Source organism: Emys orbicularis, chromosome 1 (assembly GCF_028017835.1).
Source record: "Emys orbicularis isolate rEmyOrb1 chromosome 1, rEmyOrb1.hap1, whole genome shotgun sequence".
Lineage (NCBI taxonomy): Eukaryota > Metazoa > Chordata > Testudines > Emydidae > Emys > Emys orbicularis.
Genome location: NC_088683.1, coordinates 352,980,458 through 352,998,814, shown reverse-complemented (window position 1 = coordinate 352,998,814; position 18,357 = coordinate 352,980,458). Strand labels below are relative to the sequence as shown.

The window sequence follows — 18,357 nt, the reverse complement described above, 5'->3', positions numbered from 1 at the left end:
ATGACAGTTAAGTAATATGCAAATAAAACACACTGCTTCAGGCTTGGAGAGACATTCACCAGACCTATTATGGTGGAACAGTAGTGATGCTATAATTAAGGATGTGTCAGAGTTTTCAGTTTAACAAGGGGCATAGTCTTGGCTCTAGATACCTGACAGACCACCTCTCTTTCTCTCCATGCATCAGTGTAATTGTTAAGATTTCTGATGCTCGCTCGCTCTCCCTCATGGTCCATGGATTTGGACAACTAGGAGTGTGATGTTTTCAGGGGAGGGCATTTAACTCTGAGGTTACACCACTGATCCCACAAAGCCAGGTTATTATTTATTTTGGGTATGGCAGCAGGTGCCCTGAGACCCCAAGTAGATTTGGTGACCCCATTGTGCTAGGCACTGTACGTCCACAAAAGAAGACAAGACCTCTCATTCAAAGGCCTTACAATCTAAATTGAGACAAGATGCAACAAGGGAGTGTAACAAATAGCAAGAGGGAAGGGGCAGAGTAAAACCATTATAATAACATGGTTACATAGGCTAACAATTGCATAATTTGACTGCTGGGAATCAACTGAGAGGTGTTTTTCCCCACCTTTTTCTTTTTTTAAAATGAGTACAGTCTCCCACAGTATTCTTGCCAGCAAGTTAAAGAAGTATGGGCTGGATGAATGGACTATAAGGTGGATAGAAAGCTGGCTAGATCGTCGGGCTCAACGGGTAGTGATCAATGGCTCCGTGTCTAGTTGGCAGCCGGTTTCAAGCAGAGTGCCCCAAGGGTCAGTCCTGGGGCCCGTTTTGTTCAATATCTTCATTAATGAACTGGAGGATGGCGTGGACTGCACTCTCAGCAAGTTTGCAGATGACACTAAACTGGGAGGAGTGGTAGATACGCTGGAGGGTAGGGATAGGATACAGAGCGACCTAGACAAATTAGAGGATTGGGCCAAAAGAAACCTGTTGAGGTTCAACAAGGACAAGTGCAGAGTCCTGCACTTAGGATGGAAGAATCCCATTCACTGTTACAGACTGGGGACCGAATGGCTAGGAAGCAGTTCTGCAGAAAAGGACCTAGGGGTTACAGTGGACGAGAAGCTGGATATGAGTCAACAGTGTGCCCTTGTTGCCAAGAAGGCTAACGGCATTTTGGGCTGTATAAGTAGGGGCATTGCCAGCAGATCAAGGGATGTGATCATTCCCCTCTATTCGACATTGGTGAGGCCTCATCTGGAGTACTGTGTCCAGTTTTGGGCCCCACACTACAAGAAGAATTTGGAAAAATTGGAAAGAGTCCAACGGAGGGCAACAAAAATGATTAGGGGGCTGGAGCACATGATTTATGAGGAGGAACTGGGATTGTTTAGTCTGCAGAAGAGAAGAGGGGGGATTTGATAGCTGCTTTCAACTACCTGAAAGGGGGTTCCAAAGAGGATGGATCTAGACTGTTCTCAATGACAGAACAAGGAGTAATGGTCTCAAGTTGCAGCGGGGGAGGTTTAGGTTGGCTGTTAGAAAAAACTTTTTCACTAGGAGGGTGGTGAAGCACTGGAATGGGTTACCTAGGGAGGTGGTGGAATCTCCATCCTTAGAGGTTTTTAAGGCCCGGCTTGACAAAGTCTTGGCTGGTTGTGATTGGTCTTGCTTTGAGCAGGGGATTGGACTAGATAACCTCCTGAGGTCTCTTCCAACCCTGATATTCTATGATTCTATGATTCTATGCTAGACCTGACTACTATTCAATTTAGCTATCATTTTTGGCTCAGTTTCTTCTAGGAGTTAGGGCCTTAGTTGATATTAACTATTTTCATACTGTTCATTATATATTATGTACTCAAATCCCGAGACAATATGGAAGGAGCATATTTAAAAATAGGTTAGGCCCCTACATAGCTAAGGGCCTTATCCTGGAGTAATCTCACCGAAATTAAATGGACTACTCATAGAAGGGCTGCAGAATTGGGCCCAGAATAAGCTATGATGTACATTTCCTTACTAGAGAAACAAGTTGTAAAGTTCACTGCCTGAGCATATATGCACCAGAGTTAGTACCCTAATAAAATTACTGCAACCGTGGCCAAGTCACATTTATAGCACTAACATGTAATTTTGTCCTAATCTTTTGGGGCCAGCTTCTTAGTTGGGTCTTAATCAGTCAGTCCCTGAGAAATCAATTAGCCTGAAATGCCATAAAAATGTTAAATTGGGACATAATTTGGAGGTTCTGAGGCGCCTGCAAACATGGCTCTTACCCAGATAGATCAAAACATACACCTGCTTTTAAAAACAATGTTCTCAGCAGTGCAGCTTTGGTGACTCAACTGAGCAGATTCTGCCCTAGAGTGGATGCACAGAGCTCCCATTGAGCTCAGGGAGAGTCCATGCATGCAATGGACTGACAAATTTGGCGCTTAGCTTGGTTTTGGGATCTAGTAAATGTTATTTTCTGTCTGGAATCTATCCTGGTGCTTTGTTCATCCCAACTGAGGCAGTTAAGTGAATTGATATGCCCTAGGGAGGGGGAGAAACAGATATCAAGGTTGGGACCAAAGAAGGGCTCCAGTGGCTTTCTCCTTGGGCAAAAGGAATGGTAGAGCGCGATCTCTGGAGAATGAAGAGGTAATTCTGCAAGCTGAACAGGAGTAGAGGCACTTGCCATCAGGGAAAGTCTTGAGTCAAAACTGCTGAGGCGGCCCAGGTGTGAGGAAGTGGGGTTGAGGAACTGTAATGAGCCCCAGCTTAGAAGCCAACAGATTTGGTGGGGAGGACAGAGAATTGGTGAATTGGAAAAATTGTGTGCATGTTTGTTTGTGATAGATAGTGTGTGTTAGAGCATGTCTACACGGTGAGATAGTACGCAGCAATAGGTGTAAACATAGCACAGTAACTGGCCATGTGGACCCAGCTACTGCACAGTAAAAGTTCCCTACGGCACTTTGATCTACTCTGCTTTGAAACGGAAGTAGATCAAAGCACACTACGGAACTTTCATTGTGTGGTATCAGGGCCCACACAACCAATTAGTGCGCAGCAGGCTAGCATGCTGTGGATTTATACTCCAGCTTGCCACGCACTAACTCACTATCTAGACAAGCCCTTAGTGTTGAGTGCATGCACATATTCAGGATTCATTGTATGTGGGTGTGTCTGTGCGAGAGAGATTGGGTGTGTCCAGGTGTGTGTGTTTTCACTTTTTCTCACCGGTGTCTCTCTTCCCACTGTGAACACAAGCAGTGGGAAAGGGGCAAGAGAGTTGGCAGCTTCATCTCTTATCCAGAAGCTGCAGCAGCAAAATATCAAGAGCGGGTGAGAGGAAGGGCTAATCAGGCTGGTATTAAATAATGCCAGCGAGCATCCTTTTCATTATCCAAGTAGTTACGGGTGTGTAGCATATCTTGCAGGGGAATACGACAGGGAGCATGCACAACCATCAGGGGATACTATTATTAATTCAGTCATATCCAGAATGTCCAGCAAAATCCCGGAGAGTCAAAGGGTATGGATCAACCTAAGACTATGTGGGGTCCAATGGTAAGTGTCTATATGCATTATAGATATATCTGACCCTCATTTTAGCCTTCTTGTTACTCTGTGAAGAAGCACTTCTTAAACTGAATTCATAAAGGTTTATGTTTGTTGTTCTTCAAGCAAACAGTGGGTAATTTTACACATTATCCATTGTTTGTGTGTACTGTGTTAGGACAAGGTAGGAGCACATCTGTTACCAGGTACCACACAGATCTACAAACCATTTCTAATTTATAGAAAGTTTACTTCTTCATAAATATGAAACTGTAATACTGTCTACATGTAAATCCAAATAAGACCACCCGCCGTCACTTCCACGAAACTGGGTGGTTTCATTCTTAGACCTTTGATAGATTTGCTGAAATCTTAGTCAATGTTATGAGGAAAACACATTTTAAACGGAGCAAGTTCCTCAGGATAAATAAGGACAATACTGAGACATACAATTATCCAGTACCAGAAAGGTAGGAGACGTGTGGAAAAGAACATGAGAAGTTAATGGAAGCAATATTAATTGACTCATGTGCCACTATTCAGTGTTCCATACTTCTTGAAGCAATACTGTAGGATAGTAAAATGCAGCAATATATTCCCCCCTTTCCCATTAGGTCTAACTAGATCAACCTTTCCTGCATTATATATTACAATTATATCTGCTGGATAAGGCACAGCTAGAAGATTAACTCTTTTCAATATATTGACTGAGTTCAGTTTCATAAATAGGGTATTGACTTATCCCACCACATAGGAAGAAAATACATTAAGAAAAACATTTAAAATCTATGATTGTGGTTTTAATTTTAAATGGGGGAAAAAAATTATAAGCGATTGTTAATACCAATGGTATTTTCAGTCTATGGAAGCAGAGCAATTTCCTGTTCTCTTAGTCCGAATAAAAGACACATGGAATAATATATACAACTTGGAATGCATAAATTAAACATCAGTTCACAAGCTAACCCGCTCGCTAAACAGACATATTTTTCCACGTATACTGTGTTGTTGTCGCCATGTTGGTCCCATGATATTAGAGAGACAAACTGGGTGAAGTAATCTCTTTTATTCGACCTACTTCTGTTGGTGAGAGACACAAGCTTTTGCACTTACACAGACCTGAAGAAGAGCTCTGTGTAAGCATGAACGTTTGTCTCTCTCACCAAAAGAAGTTGGTCCAATAAAAGATATTACCTCACCCACCTTGTCTCTCTACTATTTTTCTATGGCATACACTAAGCTGAATATAGACTACTGTAAATAACTAAAAAAAAACAACCTACCTAGTCTCCAGTGGGATGTTACTGTTGAGTAACCAGTTGTCCTGAGCATGGGCTGGCTCTTGGGTGCTGGCAGGGTGCTCTCCAGAAAGAGAGTGGTCAGTAGGAGCAGGGCTGGGGTTGCTACGTGGCGTGAAGTTCCCTCTGTTTAGGGAGTTGATGGAGGCCGCATGATGCTGATTTGGTGTGTGAGCATGCGGTAGTGGAGGTGGAGGAGTTCGAAGCCTTGAATGGTTCTGAAGACCCGGAGGATGATCTAAAACATAAGTAAGTATTTGTAAGGTTCAGGACTCCAGCCAATGTTCATTTCGCACAAGCAGTTCAAAGAAGTATGAAGACTACGGGTACGTCTACCCAGCAATTAAACACCTGTGGCTGGCCTGGGTCAGCTGACTTGGGCTCACGGGACTTTGGCGGTGGGGCTGTAAATTGCTGTGTAGATGTCTGACCTCGGCTGGAGCCCAAGCTCTGCCCCTCTCCCTCCGGTCGCAGCATCTCAGAGCTTGGGCTCCTGCCAAGCCCGAACGTCTACACAGCAATTTTCAGCCCCGCAGCCTGAGCTCCATGAGCCCAAGTGAGCTGACCCAGGCCAGCCGCAGTCATGCCGTGGGTCTTTTATTCCACTGTAGACATACTGTAAAAGACCACAGACACAAAATCAAACTCAAAAGACAAACGTAGTCGTGTTCTATAAGTTCTAATGAAACATACAATACTTCTATAAAGTGAACAGCAGAACATACAAGAATGTTATAAAGGCTTAGAACACTGCAAGAGGTCTGTTCCTATCATCAAATTATTTCTGATCCACAACTGCAGGTGTAATTGCCAGCTTTGTAGTGATGCCAGCTTTGTAGTAACTTGTGGATAATTTATTTTGCCCATCTTTCCTGGGAAATTAAGAAAAAAGTAAAAACTGCTAATGGATCTTGTGGAAGATGGATAGCTCAGGGTACTTGGTAACGAGATACAGAATGCTTAACCTCTACATCACTGGTTTCAACAGGTTAACAAGTCATCAACATAGCATAGTTGTATGAGAAATGAGATGTTCATCTTAGCTCAGATCCTGCTAGCCTGGTGTCCATATCATGCAAAAATACCAAAAATGCCATTAATTCATGGTCTCAATAGAGAGGTCAAGGACTAAATAGCCATGGAAACCTGGGCATGGTACTTCTAGGTTGCCACTGAAGCCCATGGCAGGGCAATGAAGAGGAGAACCCTTGCTCAGCAACAGACACAAGGCTCTTTACAGCAGGGACCTTTTTTGTGTTCTATGTTTAAAATAAGAACAGCCATACTGGGTCAGACCAATGAGCCATCTAGCCCAGCACCCTGTCTTCTGGCAGTGGCCAATGCCAGGTGCTTCAGAGGGAATGAACAGATCAAAATGAAGAAATCTCATTGAGTTATATCACTCCCTGAAAGGGAGATCCCTGTAGCTGAGCCAATCTGTCTGACAAAAGACTACATTCAAAAGTGATGAGTGAGATCTCCGAAGGCGTCATTACACTAACTCAGAATCCCTTATCACTGCTTCTTCTTCTTCTTCGATTCCCATCCACCAGGCTGATGATGGGGCCAAATGAAGTTTTTCTACCACTTTCTAACTTGATCAAGCCTCACTGCTTCATTCATATTTAAACTTTTTTGTTCTATGTCATTCTTCACTGTATCTATCCAATGCATCCTTGTTCTCCTCTATTTCTATGTCCTTGCACTCTGGTGTGTATTGCCATATATGGTATCCTTTTGGGATCTATTCTTGACATCTGTCAAAACCATCACAGTCATCTTTCTTGAATATTCTCTAACAGCTTTAATTCTTGGCCACACCATTTTTTCATCTCTTCATTTTTTATTTTTTGCAGTCTTGAAACTTTCACTATTCCCCAAGCCCAGTTCATGTCTGCAATGATAAGCTTTCATTCGTTGATTTCCCTCATATTCTAGCATTCCAACCCGTGAAGCAGTATTGACACAACTGTCTCATATATAAGGCCCTGGCTGAATCCGGGGATGACTGACAAATGATTTCGGCTGAGTTGCGGATAAGACATGGAAAATCACGGAAAAGTAATAACGGACCTTTATTAATTATGGTAATTTGGAAAAGCCAGAGAAGATGTATTTGTTCAAGAAAAATTTACTGGGACAATATAAACACTCAAGTATTATGTTATGACTGCTAATTTTTTTAATAACCAGACATTTTGCTGCAACTATGTTACAGTCATTAATGCACAAGGCTGAGAGCCGGAGCCCCAGCCGCCCGCGGGGCTGAGAGCCGGAGCCCCAGCCGCCCGCGGGGCTGAGAGCCGGAGCCCCGGCCACCCGCAGGTCTGATAGCTGGAGACCTGCTCGCCTGCGGGCTGACAGCAGGCCCCCCCCTGCCCCGGGGCTGACAGCCTGAGCCTGCCACTGTCAGCTGAGATAAATGAGGTTCTACTGTACTAATGGGGGGGGGGGGGGGGAAGAGTGTGTTGCAAACCTCAGAATGTATGCAAAATTGTGGACTGTGCAAAGTAAGCTAATTAAAATAAAAATTGCAGTTGAAGCCTAATATTGCAGGTTCCACAATTTCTGCAATATTGCAAATTAAGCAGAGCCTTACTCATATATATGCTTTTTGTTTTAATTGAAATGTCTTTATTATTCCAGCTCTTGCAGAGTTTTTTTGAATGCACTAGCAGCTAGTCCAATTCTTCTTTTTATGCCATCTTCACAATTCCCATTTTTTGATGCTAGTCCTTCAAGGCACACACATTTTTCCACTTCTTCTAGTTCTTTGCCTTTGAGTTTGAGCTTTATCTCTTTCTCTTCTCTTCCGATTGCCATAATTTCTGTCTTTTCTGTGCTGATCTTCAATCCAAATTTTCAGCTTTCCCGGTCTACCTTGTCAGTTATACTCTGTAAATCCTCCTTGGTCAATTCTTACCACTAATTACAAACAACTCTACCAATGTGTCAAGGAGTTTAAGCTGGCCTAACATATACACGGATAAATCAGATGCAAGAGTAAGTTAAAGTAGTTGCCCCTATTTTAACTTATACTTTCTTCCAGATCCTCAGTTTGTAAAAGTTAAGCTAACTTGTGTTCCTTACACATGGGTAGAGTGGGTATAAATAAGTCTAGGGGAGTTTAATTGAGTGTAAGGGAATCTGACTTATCCTTAAACTCACCCAAAACTGGTAACTCCACAGCTAGATCTTCAGCCAGGGCCTGGTTGTCATGCAGAATTTTTCTAGGAAAGGGAAGGTCCATGGTCCTGGCTTGTTTGCCATCCAGGTATATAATAAGGAGGGACTGAAGAAGAACAGATGCAAACCAGGCCTGATTCAAGTCCTGTAGTACCATGCAGACTGGACCATCAGAGCATGCTGTGAGCCTGGTGGATCTTGGGGAATCCCACTTGTTTACAGTGCTGGGAATGAGGTTGGCAGTAAAGGGCACCAGAAAAACTGCGTCTCTGATTTAGACAACCCGGTGACATAGCCTAGGAATGTTTCTCTCTCTCCTTCCTCTTCAGAAGATGCAGGCACTCTTTTTTCTGCAGCAGCAGAACACATGTCCAATCTACTGAGAGGTAGAAGGAAGACAGGCATGTAGGCAAGGTGCACGCCAACAGATGCAGTCTTAGGAGCCAAAAATCCAACCTGCAGGAGAATCCATCTATTTAAGAATAGAAGGTGACAAGGAACAGCCTATTAGTTGCAGACTGAGGGAGAAAAACATAAATAGAGGACTTCTGTTTCTAGTGCTCTCAATCTAGCACCTTTCAGAAGAACTTTCCAAACAAAGGTCAACGTACCAAGGGATTCCAAATCCAGTTATTCCAGTTTTCATTACAAATGATGGCTGACATTTATGGAAAGGTGCAGGAGGCAGAGGAGGGCAAACAGATGAATCCCAGTATGCACAATGTGTCTTTTGTAACATTCCTCTAGTATTGGCTGACTCTTTCTATTGGAGACATTAATTTAAGACTCTGAGTCAGAGCCTATTTCTAAAAAGCTGCTATGTAAATTCCAATTTACACCCTTTTATTGCAGACACATCGCAGATGCTATTATGGATAATGCCTTTGAACCAAGTAAAAATGTGTCATTTTTGTTCTGTATTTGCATACCCTCTGTGATTTCTTTGCTAAGTAAAGACAGCACATTTGTCTAACTCTTGTCTGTGTGATTTTTCACGGGATTTTATAGCTTACGTTCTTTTTTCTGACAGTCAGGTACCTTTTCCCCCCAGAAAAGTCTTAATTTTATTCATATACAAATTCTGAACACTTATGTCATGTCTGAGCATTACTGAACTTGATATACCTTGACTAGGATTACAGCCTATTTCTCTTGCCTTACAATCCTTTTTTTTCTTCTCAGGTTATCAAAAAGGATATCTGTCGAAAACGCAGGCTGTGAAATCCTGGTAATGAAAATCACCACAGATGAGCAAGACTTTTGGATGAGACACAAAATCAAGGTTCTGACCACCTGTTGTCATTAAAGATCCCATGCACTTGCTAGGGTAGGAAAGTCCTGACCAAATTCCCATGTAAGGAACTAGGGCTGGTCTACACTACAAAGTTAGGTTGGCTTAACTACATCACCCTGTGTGATGTAATTAAGCCCCTGTTTAGACACTGCTAGGTCAACGGAAGAATTCTTCCATCGATCTAGCTACCAACGCTCAGAGAGGTGGATTTACTACAGTGACAGAAGAACCCTGTTCATCACTGTAGTAAGTGCTGCAGTTGTGCTGCTGTAGCATTTCTAGTGTAGACAGACCCTAAAATTGCAATTGTCCTTTCAAATGAACATGGTATTCTTCACTTCCTGCCTAAACTCTTGTGTAATATTACTTGTGTGTTAAACGGCTGTCATCTTTCACCCCCTCGGCAGTAGGACTTTAGTCCTGGGTGCAATGATTCTCATAGATCATGTATGTGTATGTGCATATAATATTTGGGGTCCTATTTACATGCACACTTATTAATACAGGCTTAAGCCTGTATTAACTGTTTTGCAGATCCTACTCCCTAGAGAGTCAGGGACAGGCGAAGCTGTCCCAAGCAGTATAGCCAAGTGCTGCCACTGGATATCAGGGGTTCACAGCCTTTGCATGGATAGTTCTAACTTCTCAAGGACTGCAAGGGCTCCACCGGGTTTGAGGGCACCCTTCCCGTGCAGGTGTAAGGTGGCCAATACTGAGCCCACCAGTGGGACAATTTCAGTGAAGCTCTGAAGAATTCCAAGTAAACAGTGCCCCATTTTGTGGCTTTCAATAGCAGAAGGGACAATCCCGCCCTTTATGTGCAGTCAGTATGCTGATGAAAATCATACTTGTGCCATTCACAGGGACCAGATTTTCCAGACAAAGCAGACATGGCACCAGGGAATAAAACAAATCATTCTTAAAATAAACCCCCAAACTTTCCAACAATGTCTCAAACTTCCAGCAATGCAGGCCCTGGGAGTGCTTCTGCCTTAAAGGGATGGCAAGAAAGATTTTTCAATAGTTTCACCATACATGCTTTTCATACATTTAGATGCAGGGTGCCAGTCAGAATGACAAAGTTCAGTACTCCTACAAGACAGGCTGGCAGTGTGGAGATCTAAGCTGCTGGGGACTTAATGAAGTCCCCAGTGAGCCTCATTTTCACTAATGGATCTCTAAAGTGTGTAATACATGAAATATGATGGTATTTAATTGTAATAAAACATTAGAAACCTGATTGCTAAAAATGCCAATAGAAATCAAGTTGCTGTTGTAGGTTTTTTTTAACATTAAAATGTCATTGACTATCACTGGCTTGGTAACCACAGATAAAACAGAGCAGAGCGATAACTCAGTTAATGGAGCTTGTAGAGTGAGACAATTTAGAAAGACTTGATAGAACTCTGTACGTGAGGGATCCAATAAATATGTACCATAAAAAAACCAAGGAGGAGCTAACACGGGAGAATCTGAATAGCAGATTTGAAACTCTAAGTCCCTTTTGTATTAAAAACAAATCTTTATTTTATAATACAGTTCTACTCTGAAAAGAGACTATATTAAAATGGCATCTTCTGACGCCTTAGATTAGCTTTGTGATTGTGTTCAAAAACTTGAGAGACAAAAATGTTTTCACCATTTTTCTCCTGTTTGTCCTGCAGAACCAACACATCTAGAAGAGAGGGAGGTCAGGGTATAGAGATGAGGGAATAATGGGGGTGTCACACACCTCCAATTAAACATTTGGTGACACATTGACAGGGACGGCTCCAGGGTTTGGGCCGCCCCAAGCAGCCAAAAAAAAAAAAAAAAAAAAAGCCGCGATCGCGATCTGCGGCGGCAATTCGGCGGGAGGTCCTTCGGTCCGAGCGGGAGTGAGGGACCGTCCGCCGAATTGCCGCCGAATAGCTGGACCTGCTGCCCCTCTCTGGAGAGGCCGCCCCAAGCACCTGCTTGCCAAGCTGGTGCCTGGAGCCGGCCCTGCACATCGTTGACTATATTGATACACAGAGAAATCCTCCAATCACAAAGGGAAACAAAAAAAAATTAACTGTATTGTACATTTCAGAATCTTCTAGGGATCTGTATTTGTTGGGCTTTGCAGAATCACTGTCCTGCTAACAAGAAGCAGGACCTTTTTTGGTTTGTGCCCTGCTGCTCTGTATGTAATATGTCCCAGCTGAGACACTGGCTGCCCCCAATGATGCATAGAAACTTTCCAATCAAGGAAGCAAAAATGAAACTTTTCTGTGCTATCAAAGGTATTGCGGGGGGGGGGGGGGGGGGGAGGAAAACAATTGTATGACTTAGAACTTTATACAGATACATTTCAGTATTGCCAACTCTCATGATTTCATGATTCTTATGATATTTGGTGTTTTTCTTACAGTCCCAGCTCCAGGAGTCAGGTGACCAGATGAAAATCTCAGCTTTCATTTTTTTTTTAATTAAGTTTCTACCCTAATGGTTGCATAGAAAAGCCTGAAAACATGAACCCAAAGGCTCATAAATCAGAAGACAAATAAGAAGAACCCAGGAGCCCCAGCCTCCTGTCTCATCATCCTCCCCTCCCTGTTGAACCTGCACTCTCCGTTGCTGGATTCCCTGTTGACTTCTACACTGCTCACACCAGTCTCTTCTTACGCTCCTTACCAGTCCATCAACATCCATGACTTCTCCTCTGCTCTAAGTCCCCTGCTTTCACCCCTCCTCTCTCCTCCACTATCTCAGTCATTGACTCTGTCCACTTCACACTCCACCTCTCTTGTCCCTCTCTCGCATTGCAGACTCTGCCCGACCAACCCCCAATCCCGGCTCGTCTCCTTCATCCACTGCACAGTTAGCAGGCCCTTGCCCTCCTGTTCATTTGCTGCAGCCCCCTGGTGGCTTTCACTATGTGGTAAGATGGGAGCTCTTTGGGGCAGGAACCATCTTATTTAATTACATGTGTGTGCAATGCCTAGCGTCGGGGGCTTGATCCCTAATGGGAACCCCTAGGCATTACTGTAATATAAATAATCATAAAATAATCATTGTAACATTTTTGCCGGGGGGTGGGGGGGAGGCTGGTTAGATGCAGTTTTCCTGACACACAGGCAGCAGCACAGAAGCTGCGGCTGCAAAGGTGAAATTTAACCTGCTTGCCTAAGACTCAGGCTGCTCTTGGCTGAGAGCCAGAAAATGGGAGTGGATTGGAGCCAGAGGGGGAGGCAAAGAGGCAGCCTGCTCAGTAGGTGTCACATCAGCCCCTGGGGGCAGCCAGGATGAACTGCAGCCCAACTCTCTTGCTTGCCCAAAGGCCAACTGAATGTGTGACATTTGGTATGCATGAGGGGAGTGCCACACCAGCAGGTTTGCCTCAGGACTAGTATAGTGACCAAGTTGTTACTCCACTGCCACTCTGTCGTCTGGCAGAGGAGGATTCCTTCCCCCACAGAAACCACCTATAGCAGCGGTTCTCAAACTGTGGGTCGGGACTCCCTTTGCAGGGGGTCACCAGAGCTTGGTTAGACTTGCTGGGACCCGGGGCTGAAGCCCAAGTGCCACTACCCAGGGCCGAAGCCAAAGCCCAAGGGCTTCAGCCCTGGCGGCGGGGCTCAGGTTGCAGGCCCCCTGCCTGGGGCTGAAACCCTTGAGCTTCAGCTTTGACCCCCCTGCCCAGAGCGGTGAGGCTCGGGCTTTGGCCCCCCCATCCGGGGCAGTGGGGATTGGGTGAGCTCAGGCTTCAGTCCCCCCTTCTGGGGTCATGAAGTAATTTTTGTTTTCAAAGAGGGTCGTGGTGCAATGAAGTTTGAGAATCCCTGACCTATAGCAATCTTTGCTCAAATGAGGCACTCGGCTACTCTGATGATGGGCACCATACAAAAAGATAGATTAGATAGCTACAAAGAACCTGGCCACTCAGGCCTGGCTCAAGGGGAAAGATTTAGCCAGTGATGAATGTTGTTCTTCTGTGGTTCCCTCATTGTTACTGGAGAACTGCAAATCAGTGATATAACTTCAGTGTCCCCTAAAGTTTTGAGAGACTAAGACCCAGATTCTCAAGGATGTAGGCTCATTACTTCCATTGATTTCCTTTCAGGATTTGGGCCCAAACCTCCCATTAAAAACCAGATACACCAAATGTTACCTAAAAGCACACTCTTTCCCCCAATCAAGAGATGATTTTACACAGTGTAATAAAATACATATTTTGTGTTAACAGCATTTGCGCTATTAGCTGTCACAATGCTAGTCTACAAAGTAACACCCTCCTGAAATTTCATAGATGAAATCAGATGAACTGACTTAAGCCTCTATTAAGTAGTGGATCAACAAAGGGAGGATACCTTAATGTTAGCAACTTTCTTGTTTTACAAATCAAGTAATGAAATGGTAAGTAGCTAGCAACACATCAAGGGAGGTCGCTAAAGGAGACCTACTGCTCTGAATGTGTAGTTAAATCCTCCACATTTTCAAATGTGCACCCTTAAGAAATTCATTTTGTTTCTAGAGATATTACCAGTTCTAGGAGTATTCCCCAGTTTAACTTCAATGGGCTTCAGATCAGAATCTTTACCAATAACACTTTTCAGTCCTGTGTCTCACTCACCATGTTTTACTATGGGCTTACACATGCAACAAACCACGCTGGCATTTTGTGTAGGATAAACCTCTACAAATTAACTTCCTGTGCCCACTAATATTATAAAATGTAGCCTTTTATAAAATGACCAATTTGTCCTTCTCCAAACCCCCAAGCCTCTGAAAGCAGGTAATGTAAGGTGAACTAGATTTGTACAGTGCACATGTTCATCTAAACAGGCAACTTGGAGACCAAGTTTGTGCCATGGGATCTTCAAACAGCTGTTGCTTGGAAGACCAAATGCCAGAAAAGTTGTTAAAATGTAACAAATACAGTAAATTTTCAGCATGAAACTACCTACAAGTGTCCCTGTGAATGCTGCCAACCAGCATTTACAGTCAATTTGGACACTGTTGGCAAAACTACACATACCAGAATCAGACAATAGATGGAACAAACTTTCTGACTACTGAAGGTTAAACCTGATCTCCAGCAGCACGCCATTTGCAAAATCATTATTGTTTCCCACTTTCTCTTCTTGCAGACAGAAGGTTCTGGTGGCAACCACTAGCAAATAAGAGAGGATGGATTAAAAAACATACAGTGGACAACATGACTAAAAACAGAGAAACAAAATGAACCACTATAATGTCATTGATTGACAAGTCTAGTCTCTGGTACAACAAACTCAGGGCTTTATAAACTAAGGGCAGGTCTTCACTACGGGGGGGGGGGGGGGGGTGTCAATTTAAGATACGCAAATTCAGCTACGCGAATAGCATAGCTGAATTCGACGTATCGGAGCCGACTTACCCCGCTGTGAGGACGGCGGCAAAATCGACCTCCGCAGCTCCCCGTTGACGGCGCTTACTCCTACCTCCGCTGGTGGAGTAAGAGCGTCGATTCGGGGATCGATTGTCGCGTCCCGACGAGACGCGATAATTCGATCCCTGAGAGATCGATTTCTACCCGCCGATTCAGGCGGGTAGTGTAGACCTAGCCTAAGAGAGCCTCATTCTGAAATGTTCCCATGCCAGTTCTAATCTAAATAGGTGTAATTTCATTGGCTTCAATGGACACCATTCTGATTTACACACGTTAGTGACACTGGAATCAGGCCCATGTTGGTGTTCTAAGTGCAAGTTTAAAACTAGCTTTAGTTTTTAGTTAGCTCCAGTGAGGAACAATCTGCAGTTTTTGCACCTACAGAAAACAGTTTCTGCACACTGACAAGTTCAGTCCAACTATCTTCCCTATGTATTTCTCTACTCAAATGTGTATGTTACAATCTGTTCTCTTATGTGGCAAAGTGCCTTTTGCAAAAGAAAAATATTGACTTTTTGGGTTTCAATCAATATTTTTTTCAATGTCGTGCTGTCGGGCTTCTGCTCTCAACATATTCATAGGGAGTTTGGATGATTTTTTCCCCCATGAGTGAGTGTGTCTGATTATGTCACATACTGTACAAATTGTGTCCTTAAAGACGCTTTGCTATCTGAAGCCAATGATATTCAGATTGCAAGCTAGTGATGCTCATCACACAAGTTAATAAAAGTGCAACAGAGGCCATTTTAAAAAAAGGCAGAGGCTTATTTATTATTATTCCATAGATTCTAAGGACAGAAGGAACCGTTTTGATCATCTAGTCTAACGTCCTGCATGACACAGGCCATAGAACTTCCCCAAAATAACTTCTAGAGCAGGTCTTTTAGAAAACATCCAATCTTGATTTAAAAATTGTCAGTGATGGAGAATCCACCATGACCTTTTGTAAATTGCACCAATGATTAATTACTCTCACTGTTAAAAAATTACAACTTATTTCCAGTCTGAATTTGCCTAGTTTCAACTTTTCAGCCCTGGATAGTGTTATATCTTTCTTTACCAGACAGAAGACCACATTATTAAATATTTTTCCCATGTAGGTATTTACAGACTGTAATAATAGAATCCTAGAAATGTAGGGTAATCCGCTGGCGGGCCACGAGGCAGCTCCCAGTGGCCTGCAGCTCCCAGTGGCCGCGGTTCGCCATTCCCAGCCAATGGGAGCTGCAGGAAGCGTATGCACCCACCTTTGTACTTCCCTTGTTTGTTTATCAGGTCATACAAGACAGTATCAAAAGCCTTACTAAAGTCAAGATATACCACATCTACCACTTCCTCCGTATCCAGAAGGCTTGCTACCCTGTCAAAGAAAGCTATTAGGTTGGTTTGAAATGATTTGTTCTTGGCAAATCCATGCCGTTACTTACCACCTTATTCTAGGTGTTTGCTGGGTACTGCAGTTAAGCTGACTGGTCTGTAATTTCCCAGGTTGTCCTTATTCCCCTTTTTAAAGATTGGCATTATATTTGCCCTTTTCCAGTCCTCTGGAATCAATCCTGTCTTCCAGGATTATTTGAAGATAATCACTAATTGCTCAGATACCTCCTTAGTTAGCTCCTTGAGTATTCTAGGATGTATTTCATTGGGCCCTGGTGATTTGAACATATAACTTGCCTAAGTAATTTTTAACTTGTTCTTTCCCTATTTTAACCTCTGATCCTACCTCTTTTTCACCTGCATTTAGTTAGATGTCCAATTGCTACTAAATGTTTTGGTTAAAACTGAAAAAAAAAAGTCATTTAGCACTTCTGGCATTTCCACATTTTTGTCCCTCCACCCCCACATTGAGTAATGGGCCTACCCTGTCCTTGGTCTTTCTCTTACTTTAATGTATTTGTAGAATGATTTCTTATTACCCTTTATGTCTCTAGCTAGTTTAATCTCATTTTGGGCCTTGGGCTTTCTAATTCTGTCCCTCCATACTTGTGTTATTTGTTTATAATCCTTTGTTTATTTGTTTATATTATTTTGACTTAGTTTCCACTTTTTATATGACTCTTTTTTGAGTTTCAGATCATTAAAGATCTCCTGGTTAAGTCAGGGTGGTCTCTTGCCAAACTTTCTATCTTTCCTACACAGTGGGATAGTTTGCTCTTGTGCCCTTAATAATGTCTCTTTGAAAAACTTCCAACTCTCTTGAACTGTTTTTCCCCTTACCCTTGCTTCCCATGGGATCTTATCTACCAACTCCCTGAGTTTGCTAAAGTCATAAGAACATAAGAATGGCCATACTGGGTCAGACCAAAGGTCCATCTAGCCCAGTATCCTGTCTACCAACAGTGGCCAATGCCAGGGGCCCCAGAGGGAGTGAACCCAACAGGCAATGATCAAGTGATCTCTCTCCTGCCATCCATCTCCACCCTCTGACAAACAGAGGCCAGGCTAATATCCTGACTAATATCCATTAACGGACTTAACCTCCATGAATTTATCCAGTTCTCTTTAAACGCTGTTATAGTCCTAGCCTTCACAACCTCCTCAGGCAAGGAGTTCCACAATAGATGGTCCATACACAATATGGTGCTAGATACTGTTAATTCTGTATTTAGATATGTATGCATACATGTCAAGACAATGTCTTATTACAAATGATCCAAAAATATCAATAAATAAAATCTAAAAGGTTGACTGAGGCCTTGACTACACTAGAAAAGGTTTGCAGATATAGCTATACCTGCAAATCCTCCTGGGGGAGAGACAGCTTATATTGGCAACAGTCCTTTTGCCCGTATAACTGTGTCTACAGTGCCAGTGTTCTCTCTAATTTTTTCCCTCCATGTGCGGAATGAATTTTGTTACGTACACCATATCGAGATAATGTGCAGATGTGCACCACCAGTAGAAACCAAAAACCTAGATATAATATATATTTTTAAAAAGTTACCATAGGGATAATTACTCCAGCCAGGACAGGTTAGGCATTGTAGAACTCACTACTCAAAGAATTAAATTTAAGCATAAGAGATAAATAAAAATTATGAAATGCTCAGGCCAGTCAAAAAATGAAAATAGCACTTTGAAAGAAGTATCAAGAAGTAACAACAACAATAATACAAGTGAGTGTGGGTGTGAAAGGCAGAGTGTGTGTGTGTGTGACAGAGACGCGCATTGCCCCTTTAAGTACACTGACTGCACTTTAAGTACCCTGACCTTTTAAGTAGATCAGCAGGTTCAGATACAAAAGCAGCTGCCAGCAAGCTCCCTCCATCCTGAGCCCTGTCGTGTGTGTCCCCCCACCCCGCTCTGTGGAGATGGGGTACAAGGATGGGGGGAGGGGGACACCCTGACATCAGCAGCCCTCTCCTCTCCCCCCACCCATCTGCACAGCAAGCAGGAGGCTTCCGGGAGCAGCTCCAAGGCAGAGGGCAGGAGCAGCACATGGCAGTGGGGGGGAGGAACACCTGAACTGCGTGGCACTTGATAGCTTGCTGGGCGGCCACCCAGCCGCACAGCTTACAGGGAACTTAGGTCTACACTAGAGATTCTGCCAGCAAGCTATGTTGGCAAGAGGGATGATTTTTTAACACCACTAACTGACACAGCTAATCTGGCAAAATGTTAAGTGTAAACCAGGTCTGTGTCCCTTTAACAACAAGACAATTTTTCCTCCCCTA

General features: G+C 43.3%; 1 protein-coding gene across 4 annotated transcripts in view; it reads right to left on the bottom strand.

Annotated features, from left to right (window-relative positions):
* Positions 1-18,357, bottom strand: part of TENM4 (teneurin transmembrane protein 4) — a 427,958-nt gene that overhangs the window by 239,335 nt on the left and 170,266 nt on the right. For all 4 annotated transcript variants that reach the window (XM_065406816.1, XM_065406791.1, XM_065406800.1 and 1 more), the window contains exon 4: positions 4,797-5,049. In XM_065406816.1, the coding sequence (XP_065262888.1) occupies positions 4,797-5,049 (253 nt within the window). The remainder of the gene's footprint in view (positions 1-4,796; positions 5,050-18,357) is intronic.